The sequence below is a fragment of the Chinchilla lanigera genome, unplaced genomic scaffold (assembly GCF_000276665.1).
Source record: "Chinchilla lanigera isolate Chin_1 unplaced genomic scaffold, ChiLan1.0 scaffold00050, whole genome shotgun sequence".
In the NCBI taxonomy this organism is placed as follows: Eukaryota; Metazoa; Chordata; class Mammalia; order Rodentia; family Chinchillidae; genus Chinchilla; species Chinchilla lanigera.
In genome coordinates this window covers 801782-813901 of record NW_004955451.1, presented here as the reverse complement: position 1 = coordinate 813901, position 12120 = coordinate 801782, and the positions used below count along the sequence as shown (strand labels likewise).

General features: G+C 35.5%; 1 protein-coding gene across 1 annotated transcript in view; it reads right to left on the bottom strand.

The window, feature by feature from the left end:
• Positions 1-12120, bottom strand: part of Acaca (acetyl-CoA carboxylase alpha) — a gene marked incomplete at its 5' end in the record, with an annotated part of 230860 nt that overhangs the window by 95991 nt on the left and 122749 nt on the right. Inside the window, 5 exon segments of the mRNA XM_013519172.1 lie at positions 2482-2637; positions 3422-3637; positions 4650-4691; positions 11367-11411; positions 11848-11904. Of these exon segments, the coding sequence (XP_013374626.1) occupies positions 2482-2637; positions 3422-3637; positions 4650-4691; positions 11367-11411; positions 11848-11904 (516 nt within the window).

Sequence of the window (12120 nt, the reverse complement as noted above, 5' to 3'; positions counted from 1 at the left end):
TGGTTTGAGGAGATGTATATCACATATTCATTTCATAAGTGGGCAACTAGCTTTTCCCCTGCTATTGCTTAGAACAAGTCAGGGACAATTTCATACTGGTCTAGCATTTGAATAGTTTTCTCTACTCACAACACTCAAATCTATACAACTACTTTTCCTTTACCAATTATATTCATACTTTATATCAAAAGCCTGTAGTATCTAAAATTAAAAGCCATGGGATTTAAGAAAAAGCCCCAAATAAGAATAAAATCCCTTGTTACATAGTTATTAAGCAGCATTTATATGCACGGTAACTATGTTTCACTGCACTTACATGACCTTAAATCAACACAGCAATTACCACCATGAAGTTTTTTCTATACAATTTTATTAAACTTTATAATATATGTCTCTTGGTAAATTGTGCAAATTAAAGAAAGGCAATTTGTAGGTGGTGCTGGAACATTCTCTCTAAACATGAGAGCTCTGAAGTTTGTTTTTCGTTAAATCGAACTGAGATTTATGGAGATGGGGCACATGCTCCCTAGTGTCATAAGCTTTAAAACAAGGTAGCTTAGTACTCAGGGTTAGAAGAATTATTTTTAATAGAATGGCCTTAGATATGAGGGGTGATTTTATTACCGACATACTACAGCAAAACTTTGTTTCCCATGTAGCTAAAAAGCAGGTAGAACATACCATTCAAAATTAATGTTTTCTTCATATCTTCTTTTTATTTTTTGTACCAGGAATTGAATTCATGACCTCAGGCTTGCCAGGCAAGCACTTATGCCGCTGAGCTATATCCCCAGCCCTTGTTTTCTTAAGTATATTTCTAAAATGTCTTCTCAACTTACTAGAAAAATCTCAAAATTAGCCAGGCATGGTGGTGCACACCTGTAATCTCAGCTGCTCAGGAGGCTGAGGCAGGAAGATTGCAAGTTCAAGGCCAAGGTGAGCACCTTAGTGAGACCTTGTATCAAAATAAAAAGAATAAATAGGGCTGAGGATGTAGCTCAGTGCCCCCTGGGTTCAATCTTCAAAACTGAAAACAAACGAAACAAAAGTAAACCCCTCTAAATTACCTAATATAATAACCCCTCCTTCTTGTGGTTCTTCATAGTATGTGCCACCTTGCAGTTTGTTTCTGTACTATAGAATTTTACCTTAGAATTCATTTCAAGGAGTTAACTTTTCCCACCCTTGCTTCCTAACCAATAGATATTTATTCGTTCTTTCTTTTTGTTTTTGCTTTTGTTTTTGAGACAGGGTCTCACTATGAATGCAGGTTGGACTTGAACTCACTTATGCAGACTAGGTTGACCTCAAACTCATGGCAATCCTCTTGCCTCAGCCTCCTGAGTGCTGGGATTATAGGAGTGTGCCACCAAGCCCAGCTCCACTCTTTTCTTGAGGGGATACAGCCAACAATCTCTACATGCAGAAAACTGGCAGCTAGCTACCTATGACTAGAAAAGCAAAGCCTGGGCATATGGGTATTTAGAGTAGAGACAAACAGTCTGATGTTAAAAGTTCTCTGAAAAAAGGCAAGCCAGATCTAAAATATATATAATGTTATTCAGTGCCCTGGCTGTGTTTTAAGCCTTCAAGCTGATTCAGTCCCAGAATTCTTAGGAGAAATTTTTAACATGATGAGACTTGAGCCTTGTCTTTCACTTTCCTGATAGATAGATATAACCCATAATTAGTCTGTAGTTTTGAAGAAACAAAGTAGAAAATTTTCTTAGGTCTTAGATACTAAATTAAAAAAAAAAAGTCCATGCCTCCAATTGGTCATGAGATAGGTAGACACTGGTTATTTTATCCAGATTCCACAGTATCATGCGAGGAAGAGTCATGGGGAGCAGAAGCAGAGAGCAGTCTGTCTGTATTACACCTAGGATAACAGTGCAAGTATAGAGTCATCCTGTTTTCTTTCTTTAAATTATATAGAATGTATTTTAGAATAGAGCCTTTAGGAAGAAAATAGGTGCAATATATGTGAAACTTCTATCATTAAAAGTCCCTCAGTGTGGGAAAGTACTAAAGAGAATGAAGTTAGACATTTTGGGAAGGTGCCTCGTCCTACTAAGGCCACTAGGTAAGTAACACTAGTGCACAGAAGCAATTTAGCTAAAATTCCTACTAGTGGCCAAAGTAATTATTTCAGATGGAAAATCCTACAGAATAATATAAAATAAGATTACTATCATGGAAAATATCATGTAACTGGTATCAGTGGAGGAAGAGAAAGGAGTTTATACTGCTTATAAACATCCAGCAAGCAAATCCCACAGAACCTTTAGTTTTGAGGACTGCTCTTAATGGATGTAGCAAATTTTTGACACTGTCTCAGAAATTCAGTATAATAAGCAGTCTGAAAACCTTAAAGATTAATTACTCAATCTATTAAACAAGAATATCGTTTCCACATCCAAGCAAGACAGATACTAATAAATGCCTTTGCTTGTACTTGCTAGTGCCAGGAGAGAAGTGTACCTTTGATGGGTCCATGATGACTGTGGGCACGAAGTTGAGGAAGATGTGGTTACAGTCAGTACGGACATTTGTATTATTAAAAGCAACTTCTAATTCATCCATGGCTTCTAGCAGTAGCCGCTCCCCTTCATTTTGTAGATATTCGAAAGAAGCTTCCTATACAGGAAAAAAAATCACCAACGTTAATGTAATTTAAGGAAATTATAGGGCTGGGGATATAGCTCAGTGACACAAGTGCCTGCCTGGCAAGTGCAAGGTCATGAGTTTGATTCCCAGTACCAAAAAATATATATATATATAATTACTTAAGCAACAATATGTTATAAATCATAAGGAACCAGGCTAAGACCTTGTTCACCTTTCTAGTCATGAGCTTTCTCCTACCCCTTAGTGTATCATTTCCTACTAATAGGTGGAGATGTTAGGCATCTTTAGAGTTATAACCCCTATAGGATTATGTTTCACATATGTCAAACAGAGCTATTTAGAAATCTATTTAGAAATGAGAAGTTGAAGAAAGTCTATGACTATGGGATGCAGTAATAACTAAGACATCAGGAAGTCCTTGTTATATATAAATACTACCTATACCTCCAGAAAGCTTTACAGTGGGGTTACTCTTTCCTAACTTTTGTCCATATTTTCTATCATTACTCAACTCTCTCTGTAGTTTTTCTTTCAGCATACTTTTTTTTCCTCAAGTGAGCACTATCATATTTCCATTACCAAGAAATATCTGATTAAAGAAAAATAAGCCTTTATTATTTGAAATGTTTACTTTTGTGCAAGAAATTACTTATAGACATCTGCTGGTTATTGAAGAGTAAGAAGAAAGAGAATGAAAACCTTAATTCAAACAATGAAAACCTGATTTTGAACCATGCCCATTTTCTCTGTCCCTTCCCATGGAGATAACTTCCCATTAAAGTACAGCACTTACCTTAGTGACCAGATCAGAATGTCTGATAATTGCACGAACAAAAAACCTGTAGTCTGTCACTTCTGTGCCCACTTCTACCTTGGCTGCGCCAAGATACAGGTGCATCTTATGATTAGCACAAGGAATGGCAGTAAGGTCAAAATTTCTCATCCGGTTCAACTCTAACTGGAAAGCCAGAGCAGGCTCCAGGTGACGATAGATACGATCCTCCTCAAACTGAGCACAAGAATCAGAAAGGGGGGGGGGTTAAAAGGCAGTTATAAAATTTTATTATGATTGTGTAGGTGGAAGATATACTTGAAAGGAGAAAAAGTAGCTATGATGAGCTAATGAACAACAAAAATGAGCTACATATAAAATTACTGTTCTAACTTACACAAGATTAGGTGCCAATGTGTATATTCACTTCCCAAGCTTTCAACATTTATGTTTTTACAAGTGGTGATGCTCTCCATTAAAAATAAAGATACAAACAAGCAAAAAACTTCAATTCCCTCCAGTACCTAAATGTCATCATCGCATAACTAGGCTGTTTCACATTAATATCCACTTTACATGCTGATGCTTAGGGTTACTCAACAAGTCTGAAATACTTAAGGGAAGGACTCATGTCTTATTATTTATGATATAGTACAAAGAACATAGCAGAAAACAAATAATGATATAATTTTTTAAAAAGGTATTTGGCTCTGGAACATACTATATCCATAGATATATAATTATGCATATATCTTTTTAGACAGTTGTATTAGTATGCTTACTGTAATGTTTTACTGAAACTAAATTGTTTTTCCAAAGTACATGCCAACTGATGAACAGAAAGACAAACACAAAAACATAAGCTGGTAATAGGAAAGAAACAAAATGATCTGGAATTTTATATTTTAAAACTCAAAAGCAAATGTGCATAAAAAGTTGAATATAAATGAACTGTCTATAGGTGACAAGAATAATCCTACTGAGTATAATAGTCCTTTAATATCACATCATTAGGACGGTTCCAAAGGATAGGGATAATTTTTAAAGTTATCACTTTCTTTAGGTGGCTAAACCAAACTCTTTCTGGAATGTGCTTTAGTTTTAAGATATATGTAAGGTAAAGGGAAAACAAATTCAATCAGAGAAAAGAGAATGGCAAAGATAAGCCACTCTTGGCTTTTAAGAAAAAAAAAAAAAAAACCTGTTTTAAATATAGGAGTGTTGAGATGGGGGAAGAATCAAGCCTTACCTTATCTCTTGCTCGGAACGTAAAAAATTTAGGGAATTCTCTCTGTTAAATAAAAGGGGAAAATGTGTCAGTCTTTCATAGATATGGCTCTTTGGGGGCAAACACATAGAAGCAGTCAAGCACCTAGAAGGCAGTTTCCTAGAAAATACACTTTTGACCAAGCGTAGTCCAGGGGCTACAAATGATCCTCTAGGTAACCATCACTTTGACCCCACTTCCAAATTTTAGAATTGCCACACTATTAGCCTAATTTTGTATCTACCCTCCCACAAGGAAACACCCCCCCCTTTTAAAAAAATCTTTCAAGTAAGGGGCGTGGGTCACTTTCTGAGTGCTCTTCTTGGCTCAACCTGGCAAATAAAACCAATATATCCTTATGCAGTAGTCATTGCAATAATAGTTACTGGAATGATTTCCCAAGTTTCTCCTTTAAAAACTCTTAAAATGTAAACTAACCAGGTACTATAGAACAGTGATGGTGAACCTTTTAAAGTTTTCAATGATAAGAAACAGCTGGCTGCAGCACATGTGCCACAGGTTCCCCACCACTGCTACAGAATCTTCCAACCATGTTTTTCTCCCCCTCATACTTATTCTCAAGTCAATAATTGCAAGGGTTTAAATGGGGACACTTAAGACAAACAAAATATTATATGCTACTTTTATCACTTCCACTCTTATGTGAAGTTAAGAAAGGGGTAAAACTAGTAAACTTGTAATCATTAGGTCTTACTGCTCTTTTGCAGAACATTACAAAAGGGAGCAACCAATTTACTAGAACCTTATTAATTAACAAAGATGAATTCAATTAGCAGAGCTCATTAGTTTCTGAAATTTAACTTTTTAACACCAAATACCTCTGTTTGTTGGATAGTAAGCTCTACTGGCAGTGTTGGAATCAAATCATTACTATTTGCCTCTATAGGAGGTTTCATCAGGCATCTTCTTTATTAAGTGCAATATAATCAACACTTGTACAAGGCAGAGAGCAGGACTAGCTGCCTCCATACTCCTCAGTGGGCTTTAGAAACCATGAAGGAAGCGTGGGCTCAAAATCTTCTAGGTGGCAGGGATTCTCACATGTTGTTCCATTAAATGCTATCAACAACCTCTGAAGGGAGGAATTACAACCCCCATTTTACAGATGAGCAAACCTTGGTTCAAGTGATATGCCCAGGATCATAAAGCTAGAAATAAACTTTGGTTTCTTTAATGTCAGAGCCCATACCCTTTCACTTCTCAAGTACAAGGCATTATCTTTCTATTCTTGTTATGATCCAAATCCCTATTTAGAGGATTTCTCTTCAAGTGGGGGAGGGAACCAGAAATTAAGACCATAAGGGAAAAAAGCACAAAATAAATAAAACACATGCTGAAACTTTTGGTGTAAGAATTTACTAAAACCTTCTTGAATATTTTCCACAAGTATTGTACCTCACCCTCACTTTGCATTGTTAATAAACAGTTTTACAGTTTCCTAGGTATTTAACTATAAAAATAATTTTAACAGACTTTTAGGAATTCATTTACCAAGCCCAGGGAAATCTCTTGCCCAGAGCTTGAGTCTTTAAAAGCCTTTGAATGTGTATTTTACAAAGGACTGATGTGCTCCAGATAATTCTCTGATGTACTCCCCTTCCTTTGCCCCAGTGACAGTGAAGTACACAGGGATAACTTCAAGACTGAGCAGGAAGACAATCAGTAAGTTGTCAGTAGATTTATGCCCATGGCGTTCTATAATCTGAATTTTGGGTTTTTTTCTGAAGTCTAGTTGCCAGAGTATCACTTTAAAAAGTAACACATGTCAAAGTAAGAAAATCTTTATATGGGACTCTGAAAGAAAAGTCAAGAACAGTGATAATACAAATTTTTAAGCATAAATTTTTCTATTCAAGCCAAACTTTTACTAGCTAATTAATGAAAATATTTCATTGGTTTAACAGTTACTCAGCTATGTACATTGTGCCATTTTCCTAACCAAAAAACGCTTTCTCTTCCACTTAACCAGTTAAAGAAATGTGTAGAAATTAAAAGGCATAAAAAGCAAATAGTCTGAATGGAAATACTTTTATTACAAACAATGAAAGAGACTAACTCTTGGTGGAAAATGAACTTGGTAGTAAAAAGACTAAGCAACAACCACCAATCTAAAAAAAATGACTTTCATCAAGGTTAGCTAAGAAAAGGTGTCATGAGATGATATAAATAAACTTTTTTCTTTAACTTCTGAGTTAAAGTGTTTACCTCCACACTAAAGTCCTTAACTTAAATTTTGAACATTCAGAACAGGAGGCGATAAGATCTGTGAAATGGGAAAGTAGGATCATCAAGCAATTCTTTGGGAGACCAGAAGTCTGAAGACTTCTATATAAAGTCATCTCTTTTGGAACTCAAAATACGAGTCACAGAAAACAGTAAAGAAGAAATCCAAAAATTTGATACCCTTGTTTTAGTAAATTCCTTCATCTTATACCTCATCTTCATGCTGCCAATTTTTCCACAGCACTCAGGCTTATTCCATCACTATGTAATTGCTTTCCAGGCATTCTACTAGTGTTATGGGCAAATATCATAATTGAATGTACACAAAGAAAATCCCTCTTAGTGTTCTGGTACCAAAAAACAAAAGAATGAAACATTTCTCAGGAAGAAATTATACCCCTGCTGTGTTCTAATCAGCCAACCATCATCAAAGACAATCAAAATAATTTGCCTAAATTAGCCAATCAAGACACCCTGCAAATCAGAGAATGTGAAAACCTGCAACAGAAAACATCATAGCTGATTATGATACTAATAATCGTGTTAAAAACCTAATGAGATGAAGAAATTGGGAGCTTGCTGGTGCAATTTTCTTTTACCTCAACATGCTGAGAACTAATTATATAGACTGTAATTAAAACAAAAACCCAAAGAAAACCTTTGAAAAGTAATAGTTGGTCCTCTAACAAACAGAACTACCTTTAAAAAAAAGAGAAAGAAGTATAGAAAGAAAGAAAGGAAGGAAGGAAGAAAGGAAGAAAGGAAGGGAGTAAACTAATCATGATCCATTTCATTTTAGTGAGCTCTTTCCTCAAGGCCAAACATTTAATTTTAGAATGGGAGTCACTCATATAACAACTGTCTTGAGGAAGAGAAGCAATTTTTAAAGATCTCATAAAATTTTAAAAGCCAGAAACAAAAGCATTTTGTTAATAGATTCAAACTATTTGACTTAGAATCTCATCAGATTTTGGACCAGATGTTTTTGTTTTGGTGGGGTAAAGAAGTGGGGGGGACACCTTGAAAATATGCATTTTAGTATCTAAAAAATCTTTTTTTTTTAGTACCTAAAAATCTTGACTAAAAAAATGCAGAAAGCTTTAAAAATATATAACATATTCCAATTAGCACTTTCTGCTGCATTTTTAGAATTCTAGATCTGAATGTGAGTGAACTAACAGAGGGTGAATTGGTGAATTTTAACTAACAAAACTGCAGAAATGCAGCTTAGAGAGCTGCAAAATTTCAAGGAACTTCTTTTTTATGCTTTCAAGGTATTCTTTTAATACAAAGAATATATTCACAAAGATACTTATTTTTCCTCAAAAGTCTGTTTAAATATCGACTTTAAGCAGTTATTCAAGACTTATAGGTACCTGATTTAAGTAGTTAAGAAAATGAACTCAACACTGAAACTTTTTACTGCTGTTGAACACCGCTGTCTTAGAACAGGTCTTCATGTACTATCAGGAGGCTAAGGTAACAACAGATATATCTGTGGCCAGCTTTCGGAGGACTATAGTGATTACACAATGGAACATTAAAAATGTTTATAGACTTCACTGGTACTTGTTTTTTTTTTTTTTTCCCCGGTACCGGGAATTGAACTCACGATGTTGCGCTTGCCAGGCAGGCGCTGTGCCGCTGAGATAAATCCCCAGCCCCTTCAATGATATTTGAATAAACAACTCCTAATATACATACTCTCTAGGCACCTCTCCTCTGGCCCTTATTTGTCTTGTTCTGGTTCAGGGGCAGTCCAAGAGACCCATAATTATGAAATAGAATAGTTTGCCTGACTTCACACCAACCAATGTTGTTCTTGAACAAAATCTGGTAACCTTCCTTCTCTCCTTGCCCCTTTCATGTGCACATTCTCTCTTCTATTCAATAATGTAAGGATTTCACAGTATAGAACAGGGGAGGCTGCATACGTCACAGTGGATTATCAAGAAGCCAGGGAGATCAAGGGATTCATCTCTAACACTCCTAGAAAGCTTCCTCTTTTTCACACTACACTAACTATGAGCCAAGCACACATCAGATGACATGACAGAGGCTAAGCACCCTTCATGAATGGCAAGCTACCACCAACAGAATAACTCATAGTAAAACCATGACAGTAAACCCTGGATTTGTACAATTTCTGCCAAGGTGTCTTGGCTATTGTAGATCCTGGCTAGGGTTTAGTAATAGTTGCCCCTGCCCCCTGTGAAACCACTAATAATTTCTAAAAAGTTCAAAATAAAAGCATCCCAACTCTGCCTTTCAATTCTTTAAAACAAATCCATTTCAGACCTAAACCTTAATTTCTCTATGCTCCAAAGCAGCCTTTCCTACACTTAAGACAAATCAAATCACTTGATAATTTTGCTGATTTCCCACTTGATGCTACTACACAATAGGAACCAGACAATGATTGCCAGGGAAGACCCCCTGCTAATTTCCAAGCAAATTTTTATCTATACATGTCTTCATTTAACCTAAATTCAGGAATATCAAGATAGCGTGGAGAAAAAAAATGTTTTAAAGCCATTAGATATACTCTAGGACATGACACAGATTAAAAGATAAGGGTTTTTTAAAATATGTTCCACATCTAAAATTAGTGAGAAATAATAATCTTAGGTTTTTAAAATTTTTAGTGAAAGATCATGGAATTATTATAGGAAAACAATGAGCATGCTACACATGTGAAGACTTGGTCTGCACCATTAGTAAAAAGGAAAACAATTTTACAAACTCAGTGTCACTCTCAAGAATAATATGTTATTATTCCAAAGCCAGACCAAAAAAAAAAAAAGCATAATAACATTTAAGAACCTAACCTAGCCCAACTCCTCCAAATGCCTACGCCTGGTTCTGGCACGTCTGTCTGATCAGCATCTACCCCAGCCAGTGTTTATTCATGGGCTCTCATATTCTATCCCCAAGTATCAATTTTATTCTCTAAGCTTCTGATTTTTCTTCCTAAAGCCCCAGGGTTCTCTTTAAGCTCCTCATACTTCTCCACTGACTCCAGTTTCCTATCTAAAGTTATTGATTGATATATATTTGCACTCTGCTTCATTTCCTGACATCAATAACACAAGGGAGTTGTGTAGTCCACAACATTTCCTAAAGCTTTTCAGAAAATCTTAGCTCTTTAGCTGGCAAGGTAGGCTCTCTTGTTTCTCTACACACTAGATCAGGAAGGTGAATTGTATGAGGGAAAACAAAATGTCAAGTGCTAGAGACCTAATAAACAAAAAGGCAATAAAATCAATGACACACAGGTCCTTGAGTTTAGAAAGTCCTTTCCAGAATCTCAAATGTTATGTTTATTATTGCAAAATGAACAGGGCTTGAAAACCAACTTAATATCTTAATTGTTAAAACAAAAAACAAAATAAAATTTTATCAGAAAAATAAACAGTTCCTAACATCCTTTAGAATGTTATTTAGCTATATTAGAATGACTTTTAATGGAACATTTTAACTACAATCTGTCATTCTGAGAATGACATCCTGATTTGCAAACTGGATTTCTGGACTTACTGTTGTCATCATATAGGGCATGATCACAAACATATCCCATACTTAGGATGTCAGGCTATTAACTTAATTCTCTTTCCAATAAAATTTCAATCTCATGAATGTTAGCAGTTAATTCAGCCACTTGAGAGAACAAACAACAGAATGCTCAATTTTTATTTCCTGCTCTAACAATTAACATAAGACAAATATAGTAACTTGGGTTCTATTACGGCATTTTAAGTAATAAACTGTTGCTCCTCAGAATTGAGATTTCTTGATAATGGAACTTAATTCACCTGCCAAAATCCAAAAGTACAACACAGTTATTACTGAATCACCATGTGCAGTTAGCTGCTGTTTCTTCCTTATTCATCTAGAGAAATGCATACGCTCATTCTTAACTATTTTTCAGAGATACACTGAGAATTCATTATAAGGTTAAAAAAAAAAAGGAAAAACCTTTAGCTAGAACACTTATCAAAAGACTGAGTATTTATTATAATGCCTTCTAAAAGAAAGATCAAGCCAGGCATAGTGGTGCATGCTGTAATCTTAGCACTCTGGGAAGTTGAAGCAGGAAAACTGTTAAGTTTAGGCCTAACCTGCACAATTTAGCAATTTAGTAAGACCCTGTCTCAAAATTAAAAGGATAGAGATGTACCTTAGCGCAAAGGCCACGGGTTCAATCCCCAATAAATAAGTAAACAAGAGAGACCATATCAGCTTTAGGAAATGTTGTGGACTACACAACTCCCTTGTGTTATTGATGTCAGGAAATCAAGCAGAGTGCAAATATATATCAATCAATAACTTTAGATAGGAAACTGGAGTCAACAATCTAACCCTTCTAAACAAATCACACATACTCTGTTTAATCAGTGGCAAACAGATACAAAAAAAAAAAAAAATTGTATCTTTCATAATTGTCCTTTTACTTACATGAAATCTCTGATCCACCTCACAGTTGACTTGTTTTCTGAAATCCTTTCAAATAAAAGATGGAAAAGAAGAAATAACAGCAGAAACCAGCAATTAGTAATAACATTAAAAATGAATTGAGGGGTAGGGGATATAACTCAGTAGCACAGTGGCTGCCCGGCAAGCGCACCGTCTTGGGTTCTAAAAGTCCTTCCCAGAACTCCAAAGGTAATCTAACTTTTAATAATTAAATTTATAAAAAGCAGTTATTTCTCTGTATAAATTCTATACCCATATTACTATAATCCTATCTTTAGTTTTACAACTTCTGCAGTAGGGCCAAAGATATAGCTCAGTGGCATAAGTGCCTCCCTGGCAAGCACAAGGTCTTGAGTTTGATTCCCAGTACCAAAGGAAAAAAAAAAAAAAAACTTCTGCAGTAGCATAAGGCATATTAATAAGACATATTAGAAAGATACAATTCACATTTGTCAATCAATACCTTTTGTGCAACCAGGAAAGTAAGGCGCCGAATCCCATGGTCAACCAGGGTAGCTTTCTATGAACAAACACATAAAACAGAAAATAGATGACATCTCCATTAATTCTAAATTTCACCCCATTCAGCATTCATAAAACTCTGATTGGGGTAAGCAACCTTTTTGGACATTTCAGCTCAGGACTTTCAAACTTGCAAATAAACAAATTTCGTTTGTTTGTTTTTGTTTTTCTCAGACAGGGTCTCACTGTGTAACGCAGGCTGGCCTTGAACTCA